Source organism: Diospyros lotus, chromosome 8, assembly GCF_014633365.1.
Source record: "Diospyros lotus cultivar Yz01 chromosome 8, ASM1463336v1, whole genome shotgun sequence".
In the NCBI taxonomy this organism is placed as follows: Eukaryota; Viridiplantae; Streptophyta; class Magnoliopsida; order Ericales; family Ebenaceae; genus Diospyros; species Diospyros lotus.
Window position 1 is genome coordinate 5,307,786 of NC_068345.1, and position 16,748 is coordinate 5,324,533.

Genomic DNA, 16,748 nt, shown 5'->3' on the forward strand with positions numbered 1-16,748 from the left:
GGTTTGAAGCTTGGGTTGAGGCTTTTCCGACCATCATTTCGAGCATTGGGGCACACCATCATGATCGACTGGAGTTGAGGATTATCGAGGTGCAAAGATCCCACAACTCCGGTGTGTCGTCGCCGAAGAAGAAGGCCGGAATGTGGCCTTCACACGCTATCTTTACTCGCCTAATCCACGCGCGGCGCGTGGGGGCGCGAGCCATTGAGATATTTTTTGATTTTTTTTTAAAATGCTTGAAAAAATATTTTAGGAATTTTTATGTGAAAAGATTTTGAAAAATGTTGATGTAGATATTTATTTTAGATTTTTCTTGGTGAAAATAGGGAGAAATTAAAGAAAAAATGCAAGTAAAAAATATGAAAAAATTGGTGTTGGTATTTATTGATTTAATATGATGTTTAGGGTGTCTTAGGGCCCAAGATTGAGTATAAGATATTTATTTTAGAATATTAATAGAGAGAAAATAAAGAAAATGTGAGAAAATTATGGAAAAGTTTAAATTATGATGTTTGCTAGAATAAAATGATGGATAAGGTATTTCAAGGATTGAGGTGATGACTAGTGCTAATTTTGTGGTTGGAACGAGAATCGAGATAGTGTACGCTTTTCGAGATATATCAAACTTTGTGAAAAGTAAGTGATACTCCTTAACTGGATTTAGTTTATGAAAATGGCTTGTAAGTGGTTCTACCTAAAATCTAATTTTATATAAATGATTTTTATCATGTTGACATAACTTGATATGATATGCATCATGTAGATTGCATTTATATATTTTGATGATGAAATGTGCATATGTTCATGATGATATTATTGATCATGTATCGCATAAGGGTTTGAGATTATGGACTGGCACTGCTGCTTTACCAAGGGTGCACCCATACACCTCGGCCTAAAAATGAGGCTGTAAAAATGGGGAGCAGCAGTCAGGTGCAATCGACTCAAACTAGAAAGGAATGATGATATTTTGCATTTGGCATTCATGCTCGAAATGTGTTTATTGTTCCTTTACTTAGTTGATTCATCATCTAACTTGAGCTTTGCCCCTGAAATATTCAAATATTCCAGATGTTGTTGTAGCAGATGCAGATGAGGCATGCAATGACACTTGTTAAGTGCATAATATATTTGGTTATGAAAGTGATGTATTTAAATTTCTACTACTTAAAACTCTGAACGTTTTGAAAGTCCATGGTGTAAATTTATGATCAATGTTGAGATGCTATGTTCAATCTTTGCTTCCGTTATTGATGAATGCCTAGTCTAGCTTATTTGATGTGTAATGCTTTTCCATGCTAGATAGGTAGGTGGAAATTTTGGAAGTTATATTATGTTGAGTTATATATATATATAAAAAAAAATTATCCCAAGATTCCCAAGTTATAACACGCCATAAAAGTGGGGTGTTACAGATTGCGCCACCTGTCACACCGCTTGACATGCATTAAACACCTTGAGTTGAAATTGTGAGACACCTCTTTATCTACTCACGATGTCCTATCTTTTGGAACAGGGGCCTCAAGTTTCGAGACCGCTTGCGCTACTTGTCAATACCTAAAAAATAACCCTCAGAATTGTCAAGCTCGACTCTATCATACTTGGTCCTGTCAAGCTCAGCCAGAGGTCAAGGAAAGCTAGAACGGTCAGAACACCTCGGTTGCATCCCGAGCTCGAATGCTCACCCTTGCGAACATCTGACCTAGAGGGCTGTAGACCGTACTAAAGATCTCGCCTTGACAAACAAAACCATTTATTCAAGTATAAATGGAGCATTCCTCGATCACAAAAATTAATTACTCAATTACTTTTGACTCGACAGAAACCTATATTACCGACTTGAATATAAACTCTTATTTAGTCGAGTACACTAAATCTTTACTCAATTAAGCCTATATTCATAATCAATTACATTTAGATCTGACTGATGCTTATTCGATTACAAAAATCTTACAATTGATTAAACAAACTTTACTTGGAAATTTGACATAGGCTTTTGAAATACTCAATTATATATAAGGATTTACTGGAGTAAGAAAATTAAATGAGACTCTTACTCGATTAATCATGAACCCATTATTTGATTAAGGCTTAATTGACTGGTTTATCTTGAACTTAGGGTCATTTTACAATTTTATCAAATTTTGACATTTGCTTCAATTTGATCATCGAATTTTAACATTGATGTCAATTTTATCAGCAATTAACCAAGCGTGTAGCCCATTCTATGTGGCGACTAAGGTGACATACTGATGTATCCAATAATGGACACATCAACAAAATGCATAAGGCAAAACAACCAACTAGCTTGATGGCAAAACGACCGATAGTCACTGCCATGGCCATTCTCACCCGTTATCGACGGTTTCCATGATCGCGACCCTTATTTTCTATTGTGGCCATGGGCATGGATGAGATCTCGTTAATGGTCCGTGTGAATGGGCGATCACGTTCATAGCGGCTAGTGGGAGGCTCGTTTGAGTCACTGGAGAATGAATGGCGAATTGGCTGTGACTAATTGTTGGCCATCCTTTTCATTTTGGCTTACTGATAGTTCAAGCCACTGCCATGGCCGATTTCCATCGTTTTCCATCAGTCTTCATCATACGCAATGCCAGTAGTTGGTGAACCATACAGATCGACGACCCATGGGTCTTGGCGTCTTCTTGATGTAGGTCTCGCCATAACCATTTTTTTTGCTTGTGGGTGGTCGTATATGTTGCAGTTTGTGGGCGGTGCTGACTTGGGTCTCACCATGGTTTTCTCTAATTTATTTTATTTTTTCGATTGGCTGGCTCTATGGCCACCTTTTATGGAAGCAAGCAGGTGATGAAGAGTAAGGAAAAAAAAGAGGCGATCAACGACAGTAAAGGTAGAAATGGCAGTGGCATAAGGTGGAAGGCAAAAACCTAGGTGATTTGAGGAAGAATATGGGTTTTGACACATTAAGTGTTGGGTCAACCCAATCAACAAAAACCCTAGGGGATTTGGGAAAGAATATGGGTTTTGACACATTAAGTGTTTGGTCGACTCACTAGGTTAGATTTGGATCAGGGTTAACTTGACCCATTACTTAGGGTTTTAGAATGCACAAGGCAAAATAACATTATTTTGCTGATCTATCCATTATTGGACACATCAACATGCCACCTCAGCCGCCACATAAGATGGACCACACACCTAGTTAGTTGAAGATAAAATTGACACCAATGTTAAAGTTTTATGACAAATTGAAGTAAAGGTCAAAACATGATAACATTGCAAAATGACTCGAAGTTCAGAATAAAACAATCGATTAATCCTTCGATTAATAGACTTTATAAATTGACTTGATTTAAATGATTTACTCAATTAAAAACTAACTCGATTACTTTACATATCATTCTTAATTATTTCGGTCATCATCTTTTAATTAACTAAATTTACTAATTTCCCTCGATAAAACAAAATAGATTTCTCAACATAACTGAAAAGTTAAGATTTACTATTAAGCTATGCCCACAAGGGGGCATACACTAAAACATGCTCAAAGCCACAATAATACTTCGAAAGGTGCAAGCATGAGCCAGCCATATTCCTATGCCACCAACAATAAAGAAATCAACTGAATCAAACCAACAAACACTAAAGCCCAACCGCACAAAATGCATATATACAACAACCGGCACAAAAATTAAGTAAATGACAAACCCAAAGCACCTTCACAATCAAACCTACCACAAACCAATCATAAAGTCAACCGATCCAATAATCCACAAAAATCAACGAAGTGCAATATAGAGTCTTCTTCTTTTTTGCTATGTAAAATGTTGAAATAGAGCATCCTAGCTATTGGCATTACAAACTAGGGATCCAAAGGGCTATGAATCGTATATAGGATCCAATTACAAAGACCACATAACAAAAACACCTAAAAACAAACCATAAACTAAAAAAACACAATAAGTAAACAAAGCCAAACCAAAAAATATACAATTGTTCATCAAATGAAACACCATTATAAAGCAATCCTCTAGATAGCAAATATATGTGGTTAATCAACGAATAGTTGGGTAAAACTATTCGAACACAGTCCTAAAATAATGATCGCCAACACTGAAACCAAAACAAGAAAGGTCACAAACACAAAGTACCATGATGGTTTGAAGATCAATTGTAATTGGTTCGGATCCCATGGTTAGTACTAGGATGATAAGAGCCCCTATTTGTATTTTTTTGCTAGTCTTTGATACTAATGTTGTAGTTGATGAGCTTGCGCCCTTGTATTGCTATAGACCTCTTTTGTTATATGCTAGTTATCTTCTCTCTTTATTCTTGGTTGTGGGCTTCGGTTATAACTTTCTCTTTCAGTAAAAAAGAAAAAAAAAAAATGGAGGAAAAAAAAAAAACGACGACAAGAAGCTAGAAAAAACACTAAACCCAAAAACTCAAAATAGAGATGCTTATTTTCAAATAATTAATGTGGGAGGTTGAGATCGATCATTTATTCTGTTAATTAATGATTTTTTTGTGGCTCTTTGATCTAAGGGTCATGCTAAATGCATCCACCTTTTAGGGTAATTTAATCTATACTAACTATTTTTCAGCTTGCGATAAAAAAAATAAATAGATAAATAATGAGTCCTCGACACCAATTACACCATCTTTGAGGAACTTCCTATATATTTTCTACAGGATCATCATAGCTGAATTACAACTTTAGGGTTCTCATTGGTTCGGTAGTTAATATCTTCTTCTTCTTCTTCTATTAGCGTATGTTAAATTCAAGTGAGCAAATTAAAATCCAACAGCCCTCCAAAGACCATATAGCTAGGGAGGCCATGTGTCCAGGTGGGACTGATCTAGCTAGGTTAACTTTTCTTTACTAATCTGTAATATTATATATCCAGACGATTTAGTATCGTGCTCTTCAGGAGATAGTCGCAGGATGATAATGACGACCTCTTTTTGTAGGGAAAATCGTGAGGTTAGCTCAACTATCACTGTCTTGTGCCACTTTTTTGATGGATAGCTAGCTTATCAATGGAGAATAGGGAATTGTATTTATTCTTGTTTGCTGAAAAAGAAAGCTCTCTCTCTCTCTCTCTCTCTCTCTCTCTCTCTCTCTCAAACAAACAAACAAACAAAAACAAAAGATATATACAGAACATGATGATAATCTATTAGGGTTTTATTTGGGTTAGTTTTAGTTAAGAATGGAACAAGAAAAGTCCAATGTTTAGTAGATATATACATAGATATATGTATACACACACCCACCCACCCGAAACACGAAAATAGTGAACTGGTGCTTCAATGTTTTCGTGTTAGTGTCCTCCATTTCTTAACTTGATTTCTTAATTAATTAACTTTTCGAAACATTAATTTTCACAAATAATTAAGAATATTAATATATATGAAAGTAAAATTATATATATTAATCAATATATAGTATATATATATATATATATGAAGAGAAAAACAACGAACATAAATTTATCAAAAGATATTTTGTATTTTTATTTCTAACTTTCTGAATACAACAACAAAAGAATCAAACAAACAACTTTAGCTTTCATTTTTCCAACTGAAAACAAAACCTAATTAAATAAAATTTTTTGAAAACTTAAACTAAAAATGGTCGCATAAAAACCCAAAACAAAATCATAAAGGCATAAGTGACCCAAAGTCAAATTTAGAACGTGAAACTTGTATTTTTTATTCGTGTGATCACTCTCAATTTTTTTATTAGTTCAATTACATCAATAAACTTGTATTTTTTACTTAATTTAACTCATATATTTTGATTTTAATTTTTTTTTCATATAGCAATTCAAATTTTTCATTGTCTCGTTATACCCATGAATCTGTATTTTAAGTTAATTTAGTCTATCTATTTTAACTTAAACAAAGAGTGGTATGTACTTTGTCATTTTACTCTATTTTTTTTTTTACACATGAAAGTACATGGGTCAAATTAATTTGAAAATACAAGTCCAGATATGTAATCAAAACAACAAAAACTTCAAGCGACGACACGAAAAAAATATAAAAGTATAAAAATAGAAATATAGATTTAGCCAATTTAAAAGAAAAAAAAATTGCATTAGTTATAAACAAGAAAGTGGGCAAGTTTTGAAGAACGAGCTACATAGGGTTTACTTATAACCTCAAGAACATAATTGATCTTTTTCTTTTTTGGTTTTTATATATGTTGGTGTAATTGTGGTGAATAACGGAGAAGCTAGAGGGTTGGATGGCAGTACTCAGGGTTGGTTTGTTGAGGTTTTCCAATGTTTGTTGATATGTTGCCTAAATGGGTTTCTTGGGGAGCTAACGTTCATTTATTTATTTTTATATATATATAAAAGGTATAGCATGGCTTTCATGTAAAGAGACACATTCGCATTGAAATATGGGGGTTTGGTTAACAGTATATATATATACTGTTAAATTGAAAGCTACTTCGAAACCATTCTGTTCATAGTTCTTCCACATTTATACATTATATTAAAGAGACACACAGATACATTGGATTAAGTTTATTTGTCAAGCCATGCATGTAGCTCATAATAGCAGGTGTGGAAGATTTCATAACTTATATGAATAAAAAAGGGTATATTATAAAAAAAAAAATTGAATTTTACCTGTGCGTTTTCAAATTTAGGCTTTTTATTATTTTTTTTAGAATTAGAACATCCAACTTATTATTTATTTTCAATTATAATCTATCGTTTGTTGTTTTATTATTTGCCATAAATTGTTGACTTAACAAGTTATGTTAAATGAGTTGGTAAATGAAGTGTTTAGAAATTTATAACCTAAGAATATGAAAGAGCAAGCAAATTCACATGATTTTAATTGATAGGTGAAGTTCTAAACACCAATCCAACATCTATGTGGGGCTTTTATTAAGTTCTGATCTATTTATGCTGAGTTGTTTTCTCGTTATCATTCATGTCTATGTTGACCGTTATCAACTCGATCATTTCACAAGGGTTTAGCTAAAAAAAAAAAAGAAAAAAGAGTGAATAATAAAAAGAAATCCTATAATATGTGGGCCCTTGAGTGCCGACTTTGATGGCGATTGCATTTATCTAACATAAAATTAGTAATTAATGGTAAATAATAAAGACAACAAATGATGGTTTGTAATTGACTAACACCCATGATTTTTATTTTTTTTTTGGTTTACCATTGAGAAATGTATTGACTATTTTTATAGAATTATTCGTCATAAAAATCTATACTTTAGGTATATATTTATTATGTTAAAAATGGTATGAGTAGGTTCTATAAACACACACACATATATATATATAATAAATTTAATAAAAAATTAAATGAATAATATGGTAGAAATTAAGTAAGCATTGATTCTAATTATCCCATCTTTTTATTAGGTTCTTTAACCCTAATTTATAATTGTCGTGAGAGCTTCTCTCTCTAAGGACGTTATTGGTGATTGCATTTTCCCTTTATTACAATCTCATATTGTCTAGTCAATTGGGTTTTCTCTTTCTCTTAATCGACATTCCCTTCTCTATTTTTGTCGCTTGCCCTCCTTTATGATCATCTACAAGCCTTGTTATTTTTTTTTTTATTCCTTATTACTGCTCTAATCGACATCTTTGTTGTCAACTTGTTTCTATCATGCAAAGTTACTTGGACAATATTCCATAACTTCTAACCAACCATGCCCTCTCCCTTGGTGTCTCACCCATAGTGTTGGTTGGATGACTCAAAATTGAGTATGTTAGTCATTAGAAGTTATTTTGGCTGTCAAGGACTACAACTCCAACAGCTAATTGATATATCCTAAACATCTAACTATAAACAACTAACCTTCATAAAAATTATCGAAGCTAGGAATTCCTCTATAAATAGAAACATAACAAGGATGAATGACAACATGAAGAAGCTATTGTATCCTAATTTCTCTAAGTGTTAAACATTGGGATTGAGAAACGAAAGAAAACTGTGAGTGTCGGGTTGCTCGGGTAAGAGCTTGTACTCTGAAAAGTTCTGGATGAATATTGTGAGCGTACTTATGTTATTCTGTAAGTTCCAATTCATTATTGAGTGGATTGACTAGGAGAACAACCCTTGCCATGATGTAAGATTCCTTAAAGGAATCTGAATACGTAAATCTTGTGTTCTTGTGTATGTGTTCTTCTATTTTTTTTTTCTGTAATTTTTGTTCTTGGTTTTGTATAATGTAAATAGGTCTTATTGTTGACACCTAATTAAAGATCCAACACATAGGATATAGGAAACCCTTAGGTCGGGATCTTGATGGTAATTAGTTATGTTTCTTTATGATGTCATTTTGGGAATGCCATGTCATGCTTTACTTTGCCCTATTCTCTAGTAATGCAATTTTTGGGTCTGGCCTTGGGCCGCTAAGATAGTAATTAGGAGTGTGCAAATGGTTAGTTTGGTTATTGAACTAATCAAAATTTATTAACTAATTAAATAGAATCGAGGAGCAAAATCGAACCGAACTGATCGATTAATTTAAAAAATCAAACTAACTAATAATCAAAAAATTCGAACCAAAACCATATAAACCAAATTGAATCGATTAAACCAAAGAAACACAAAAAGAAGGGGAAGAAAACCGAATTAACCAATAACAAACATACAAAACTAAAGAAAACGACTTCATTTTATAATTATCAAAACAATATCGTTTTAAAGTTCGTCAGTTCGGTTAGTTCGGTTTTTTCAACCAAAAAATTGAATCTAAAATTGAAAATCAAACTTTTGAAAAAAATAAACTAAACTGAACCGATGCAAGAAAAAAATCAAATCGAATTGACAAGTTCAATCGATTCAGTTCAGTTAATTGGGGTAAACCGAACTTTTGCTTTCCCCTAAGGGTAACTGTCACTCTAGGCTTGCTCTCATCTGCTCTTAGATTTGCTGTTCTATTTTCCCAAAGAGCTCCTCATGGTTGTGATTTGACCTTTCGATTCTTGTTTGATGTTTCTGTTTGGTTTTATGCTGTTGTTCTGTTTATTATGTGTAGTGTATGGTGTGTTCTGGGTTGTTTAATTAGGTGGGGTTGGGTTTGCAATCAAGGCATTCGGTTCAGTCTTCTTGTGCTCTTAGGAGTCCTTGGTTTGGCCTGAGCTCGTCTTCATGCATGTGTGCCCGACCAGTGTGAGTTTTTGCCTTGGTTTTAATTATGACTCCCATTCTAGCAAAAAAACATAAAAAAAAAAAAAAAAAAAAACTTAAACCATAAATAACAATTCTACAATTACAAAAATGGTATCCAAAATTAATAAGTAGCACATGGACGTATTCCAATTAAGTTGAACCAATGATCAGTTATGAATGGGTCAAAGGATTCTGATCTATGATCCATAATTAAGCTAGCTAGAAGCTGAAAAGAGCCAACACAAATGGAAAGATGAGACCCCTCAAGTTTGTCGGATGAACCAGCAAATCCACCTGTTACAGAAGGTCGATGTTTATTTGACACCCACCGTTAAGGCGATGTCTTGTTTCCTTGATCAATTGTGATGTTAATAGATAAGCTATTCTAAGCATGTTTGGATGCCAAGAAAAACAAGGTTTCATTGATTTCGTGGAGTCTGGAGTATCAGTCAGTTAAGAAATCAATTTTAATATTATATATATACATATATATATATATGTACGTTGCACAAAATCTCTCAAATTACCTTTGCATTTGACTTGCCATCTGCATGGAAGCAAAATCTATATCTATATCCAAGAAGATGGTTTACCCATATATAATATATATATATATGGGTAAATTGATGCCATACTCACACGGCAATTTGATTAATTAGCCATCAAGACTGGTTAACTGTTCGTCACTCTCTTTCACCCCACAATTGCATGCTGCAAGCAACCAACTGATTGAATAAACTCCAAGAAATGTGATCACAAGATACAAAAATAATGAAAACTCTCCAAGAGGTGGACTTGTCAATCTTTCTTTCTTTTTTTCTTTTTTTTTTGTGGTATTGGATAACATATGAAGTGGACTTATACTAAAACACATGAATACTCAAGAGAAATTAGTTCGGGCTGAAAATTTTGAAGAATATACCACACAACAAACACCTAACGATGAATACCTAACAATATATATTCAACCGTCTAATAGTATAAACTGTATAATTATACCAAAATAAAGCAATAAGTCCAGAGATGATTACTTGTGTGAAGTTAGGTAAGGAATTGAAATTCGAGACTTACTGCTAAGCCATGGCTGCAGGGAACATGCATTGACTCATCCTCATGTCAATACTCTCTAAAGAGTACAATCGTGACCGGCCATATATATATATATATATATTTGTAGAATAAATAGCACCAACCTAACAACCACGAAATCAGTCGACTCTACTAAACAAAACATCAATAAATAAACACACAAAATAAGAATAATAAACAACATCAATTATACACACCACCCCTGAGCTTTCACTAAATTGCATCAACTACAATGTGTTTTTAAAAATAACATACACCTTCCTTGTCATTAACTGACGTAGCAAACTGAGTATTTTGCCCTTATATATTTAAAGATATTTTCTCATTTTCTCCTCCTCTTTTCCTTACCCTTCTATCTATTTTCTTTTCACACTCTTTCATGTTGATGGAAAGCAATAAGCCATTTGTCATCAAAGATGGGTTATCACATGAGATGACGGGTCCTTCCCTTATTGCCTACCAATGGCAATAGCATATTGGGGTTTAAACCACACCACCTTGTGGTGGAGATGGGGCAACAGAGATGTGTCAATGATGGTACGTAGAGGTGATATTCGATGATAAGTCTTTCTAAATCCTCGTTAATAAGCCTAGAAATATGGGTTTGAAAATCTTAATTTTGAACTCAAAAACAGATGGTTTGATCGATTGATGGGTTTATCAAAGATAGTGAGACGCTGCCTGTAAATTTGGGATGTTAGTTGGAAATGATGAAAAAAATATAAGAATAGGTCTATCTCTCTCTCTATTGAGGTTTTTTATTAAACCCCATCAGAAACCCCAAACTTTCAACAACGGTGGAATAACTCAATCCCAAATGAATTTGTTCAAACTCAAAAATATCCAAGATTGTCGAACTTAAATTTTCTGGGTAATCCTAGGTTTGTTGAACCTAGACCCATATTTGTAGGTGATCAAATGATCGCATCACCAGCCACTTGTAATTTTTTTTAATTTTTAATTCTCTTTTTTTATAATAATAGTCGAGACAAATATTTTGGAGAATTTAAAAAATAATAATAAATGTTTTTTAAAGGTAGAAGGTTAAGTGACCCACATTTATAAAATTTATGGGAGTTTTATTCCATTTTTAAAAACATAACAATGGTCGATATAATTTAGTCAAACTTCTTAATAGCGTGTGAAATTTACCCATATGAAAAATAGAAAATCCTTGGCATCTTCATGCCCAACCCCCTGTCTCTTCTCACTTAAAACGACAAGACCAGCTAGATCCAATGACCTACAATAAAAAACCAAAAAAGACAAGACCTTCCAATGTTAGTCACCACCAACACTAGAAGGAAAAAAAAAAACTAATTAAGGCACCAAAGGCTACGCATCTCGGGCTGATAAACACCCACTCTAGCTTCTAGAACTAAAACTAAAAAAGTTAGAAACATGTGGAACAAAATGACGCTGTCTTCAAAAGTCCAAGAACCAGTTAGATCTCCAAATCCAAAAATTGGAACTCCAAACCATAGCCTCACAACAGCATCGAATCATTTGGGGCCTTCATTTGTGCCTTCAATACGATCAAATAATCACCAGCAAGAACAAGAAGGTTGGGTTGCTAAGAGTGCCAAAAAGAAAAATGATTCTCACTGAGATAGCAGGGCTTCAAAAATAAGGCGCAAGAGGAATGGGCTAGTGCAGGTAGAAATGATAGTATTTGAGGAGAGGGTGGCTAGGGATTAAGGTATTTTAACAAGCATATTATTTAAACTATAACCTTATGATGGCCAAGGGCTTGTGTACTAAGTGTTCATTTAAAGGGTTGTTATCTAGTGATATCCTATAGTTGAAGTCAACCTTGAACAAAGACTAGGTATCACAGGTTCAAACGTGAGATTCTGATAGTTGTCCGCAACAAGATTGCCACTCACGCAAGTTAACTTTGGCTTGTACGTGTGGTGAGCATCTTAAGAATGAAGGAATGGATGATTTTATCATTAATGGAGAGAAGTAGAGTATCAAATCGGGACATTGGATGAAACTTTTTTTTTTCTTTAGCTTGGTAAAATGATTGAATTAGTAGAGAGCCAAGCCAATGGTTTTATAAAATCAGATCCTAAAAGCTACAGCCATAGGATCCAACAAAAGATGAAATGAATTAAGCCAACAACTACCCTCAACTACGTGAGAAAATATAGGAGAAAACCCGAAGTATACCAACACCAAATCCATCTAAATCCAATTAATAAGGGTTACAAGCTTGTAGATTAGTTCATTAATTAAGTACATTTGTCATCGCATATCTTACATAGATAATAGATTTGCACTCAATATGCATTTAAAAAGAAAAAAAAACATCTACTCCAATCGATTTAGCAGTCCAAAGAACCTGGACAATCATCCTTGAGGGTGTGTGGGAGCCATGGAAAGATCTAAAATCCTCAAAAAAATGGTGAAAATGACCTTAGAAAGTGGTTGCACTTTCTTGAAGAGGCCAAAACTGCTAAAATATATTGTTAAGTGGGGAAGATTTTAAGATCACTGATTAAGATATATGGGAAAGAATCTAATACATATTGGCTTAATAAGGTTAGTAATCGTTGATATTGGGCGTCAGCTCAAAAGATGGCAACTATAGTGTTGTCCAGGTTAAACATTTTACTTAGACAAAAAAAAAAAAAAAAAACGAAGTGATATTAAGGACCAAAACCAAACCAAAATCACAATTAGCCAAAAAAAAGAAAAAATAAAAGAGAAAAGCAAACCAAAATTACAAGTAACAAGCTTCTCCAACTAGAGCTGGCAGGGTCCATGCATGTAATTGATCAATAGGAGGTAATTCAAAGCTATATATACAAATTTTCATATTAATACTAGAAAATGGCCTAAAAGTAATGTTTAGGTAATTATACTTCATTTTAGTTGGTTGTTCTTTTCAAATCTACATCCATACATAGAGATGATGATGCCATTATAGGAATAGATTTCTTCTTTTCTTTTTTTTACATAGAGAGAAAATAATTACAAAGGCCAAACAGCACTTAGGAAATGAACCTATTTAGGTAGCTTTTATTAAAATTAGCAAAATAAAATTGTACCAAGATAATGTTGGAATGTTTTTTGGATCAAAATGTGGAATGGTTAAGATAAAATTAAAAAATATTTTAAAATTTTTATCAGACTATTTGTTAAAATTTTCGGAATACATTAAGGGGCATATAGGTTATTTTTTTTTATCTGTAAAATTTTAGATAAATTTATCTAGAGGGAGAAGAGATAAATTTGTCTGAATAATCTCAAATAAAAAATTAGGTAACTTTTTTTTAATAGGTTGTCAGATAAATTTAACAAATATAATAAAAAATATTTTTATCTATAATATTTTTCATATCTCACTTTTCTAGTTGATATCTTGATTAACAAACACTATTTTAACAAAAAAAAAAAGCAAAACCTACTAGACCACTCTAGGAATAGACTTAATGCGACACTATTGGATTCATTCACTTTTAAATGACCAAACTACTAACACTAATAACTTCACATATTTTTGTGATAACATCGAACATTTTGTAAATAAACGTATATACATCATCGTTATGATCTGTTCAAGATCTTGCACAAAAATTCTATATATATATATAATTCTATATATATATAGTTAGCTAGGTGGGAATAATTGACAAGAGGTTCATAGGCCAATAGCAAAGGAAGAAGGGGTCAGTGGTAATACAGAGAAACAAGGCTCAAAATGAGTCGTGTAAAACCAACAAAAGTGACTGCTCATCCACAACCCTAAACCAACCCACTTGTCCTTCTTCTTCTTCCTCTTCTTCTTCTTCTTCTTCTCCTCCTCCTCCTCCTTATTCTGTTTGGTGCGCAATTTCTCTTCTCTCCTCCTTTAAATCCGGTCTTGTCCCTGGAATTATCTCTAGCTAAGCTAGCTGTTTGATGTTCAGGAATTAATTATTAATTCATCATCATCATCATCAACCACCTTTGCCGCCATGGATGAAACTGCAGGATGTGCTTCAAGCGATGATGCAAGGAACACCTGTCCTCGTGGACACTGGAGACCCGCAGAGGATGAGAAACTCCGGCAGCTCGTCGAACAGTACGGTCCCCAGAACTGGAATTCCATTGCTGAGAAGCTCCAAGGCCGATCAGGTATGTATATATATATAGATAGATAGATAGATAGATTCATCCATATATACATATAATAGTACTAGAATTAGAATTAATGTAACTTCCGTCTGTTCGATTTTGTTGTGTTTTCTCTTCATCTCTCTTGGGGTATAATTAATTTCAGTTATAAGGATCTTATGTACAGAAGAAGATAAGGTCTTGTAGATGGAAATAATTAATTAGAGAGATTATGAAATATTTATGCAGCCGATTCGAAGTAGTAGGATTATATATAGCTTGGATTCTCTGATAATTCTCAATCCAAACATATTGCTTCTTCTCTAAGTCTTGTTTATATATTATTATATATCATCTGTTTTGCTTTTTCCTGAGATGGGTTTTGAAATGCTAAATACAGGTAAAAGTTGCAGGTTGAGATGGTTCAATCAACTAGACCCCAGAATCAACAGGAGGCCGTTCACTGAAGAAGAAGAAGAGAGGCTTCTCGCGGCTCATCGCATCCATGGCAACAAGTGGGCGCTCATATCTCGGCTCTTCCCGGGTCGAACCGACAACGCCGTCAAGAACCACTGGCATGTGATCATGGCGAGAAAGCAAAGAGAACAATCCAAGCTTTGCGGTAAAAGAAGCTTCCAGGATGCTTTTGGCGGCGATGACAACTCATCAAGATTAACCCAAGAAGATCACTGTGGCGGCTTTGAGAGAAGCAGCAGGCGGAGGTTGTTTGATTTCCAAGCCCCATACAAAGATGGAATTTTCACTGTGTTGCCATCTTCTTTGCCCCCTACTTGGAGTGCTTCTTTCGGTACCAGACCATCTTCTTCTTCAGCAATGTTGGATCTCAACCCCGGTTCATACTACTGCACTGCTGAGAGCTCAAATAGCACTTCAAACTTTAAACCTAATTACATCAATTCTTCAGCATGTAGTGGCTGCCGCCGTTCGAGTCCATTGATCGAGCTCCCAAGCTACAAGAGGGTTGTTTCAAGTCCTTTCGGGTACTTCAGAGTTGTCGATGGAACCGGGTCATCAACTCCTGGAGGGGTGATGATGAAGAGAGATCGTCAGTTCCTCAATTTTGGAAAGATGAGGGAGAGGGAGAGTACTAATGCCGATGATGATCAGCAAGAGTGTGGAGTCGCCGATGAGTCCATCAAGCAGAGAGACATTCCCTTCATCGATTTTCTTGGCGTGGGAATCTCTTCTTGAACCCCAAATTAAGGCCTAGCTTGCTAATTTTAATTATTTAACTCTGCTCGTGTTATCTATACTATTTGTAGCATGAACAGCTAATAATTAAGCTAATTATTGGCTAGCTAGCACATTTGCATTTTCTTTAATTTGCATGCCCATGGGTGCCATCCATCGAGAACCCATCTTTAATTAATTCAAATTCGCCGCAGGTTTAGCTGTTATTTAATTAAACTGATTGATTATATATGGAACCTGTTGAGATTTGAATTAATGTAGCTAATTATTAAACTTCAGAAGAATCAGCAGACCTAGCTAGAGCATGTTAATTTCCAGCTAGGTTAATAGAACTAGACGTGAAAAGGGCTTCAATTTTACTTATATATCTTGCTCCATATATATGCCAATGAGTAAACATCTAACTGTATGAAGACTTGTAAGAGAAATATGTATAGAAGCAATGTCAATGATTGCAGCTTGTTGGATCAAAATTTAATGGATTCTGGTTGACTGAAACAACAACTCAGTTAATATATATATATATATATATATCTTTCTTTCTTTCAAAGAGGTGAAAAATTTGTGGCACTAGCATTATTTTCATCGATCTACGTATATATATATGATTTGCTTGAACTGGTGGTACAAGAGAACATGTTGTCAATCTATTTCAGTGATATTTGAAATTATTCTTATATTATTTAGAATTTCTTTTTTTGGACATGACTATAAGAGATTTCTTTCACTAAAGAATGTTTAATTTAAATCACAATTACTGTTTATAAAAATGGGTCTGTCACCCTAAATATTCCCTTGTAGTGTATGGTGTGAGCTCTTGTACTCGCTTTATATGGTCAAATCTACTACTTTATATACACTGAGTTAGCATTTAAAGATATTATAACAATAAATTTATCTGTTCGATATTCTGCATTATCCAACCTCAACTATATAATTGTATAATATATATATATATAGTTGGTTTTATATCACTAAATGGGATTCCTAGATTTCGTTTTTGATGATTATTTGTCTACCTCTGTCTCTCCATATATATAGATATATAGATCCAAATGCTCCTAGAGATGTAATTTTTGTAGCTAACCATGAGATCGATACTTATCCTTTGTTTTTAGTTTGTTGTCTATTAATTGTACCCTCATCTAGCAAAAGTACAACTATAAGTAGGTAGATAAATGCTGATTTTTGTGGGAAGAAAA

The 16,748-nt window shown here is 33.9% G+C and overlaps 1 protein-coding gene across 2 annotated transcripts; it reads left to right on the forward strand.

The window, feature by feature from the left end:
• The first annotated feature begins 13,910 nt into the window (after window positions 1-13,910).
• LOC127808311 (transcription factor MYB77-like) lies at window positions 13,911-15,731 on the forward strand. Of its 2 annotated transcripts, XM_052346801.1 has the most exons (3): window positions 13,911-14,063; window positions 14,148-14,355; window positions 14,735-15,731. In XM_052346801.1, the coding sequence occupies exons 2-3, from the start codon at window positions 14,196-14,198 to the stop codon at window positions 15,544-15,546; spliced, it is 972 nt and encodes a 323-aa protein (XP_052202761.1). In that variant the 5' UTR covers window positions 13,911-14,063; window positions 14,148-14,195; the 3' UTR covers window positions 15,547-15,731. The 2 variants fall into 2 exon arrangements, with proteins under 2 accessions (XP_052202761.1, XP_052202760.1); XM_052346800.1 differs by having other exon boundaries at window positions 13,917-14,355.
• Window positions 15,732-16,748: the final 1,017 nt, after the last annotated feature.

Coding starts and splice junctions, on each gene's coding strand:
- LOC127808311 (XM_052346801.1), top strand. CDS start 14,196: ATGGATGAAACTGCAGGATGTGCTTCAAGCGATGATGCAAGGAACACC. Junction 14,356..14,734: donor GAAGCTCCAAGGCCGATCAG/GTATGTATATAT, acceptor TGCTAAATACAG/GTAAAAGTTGCAGGTTGAGA.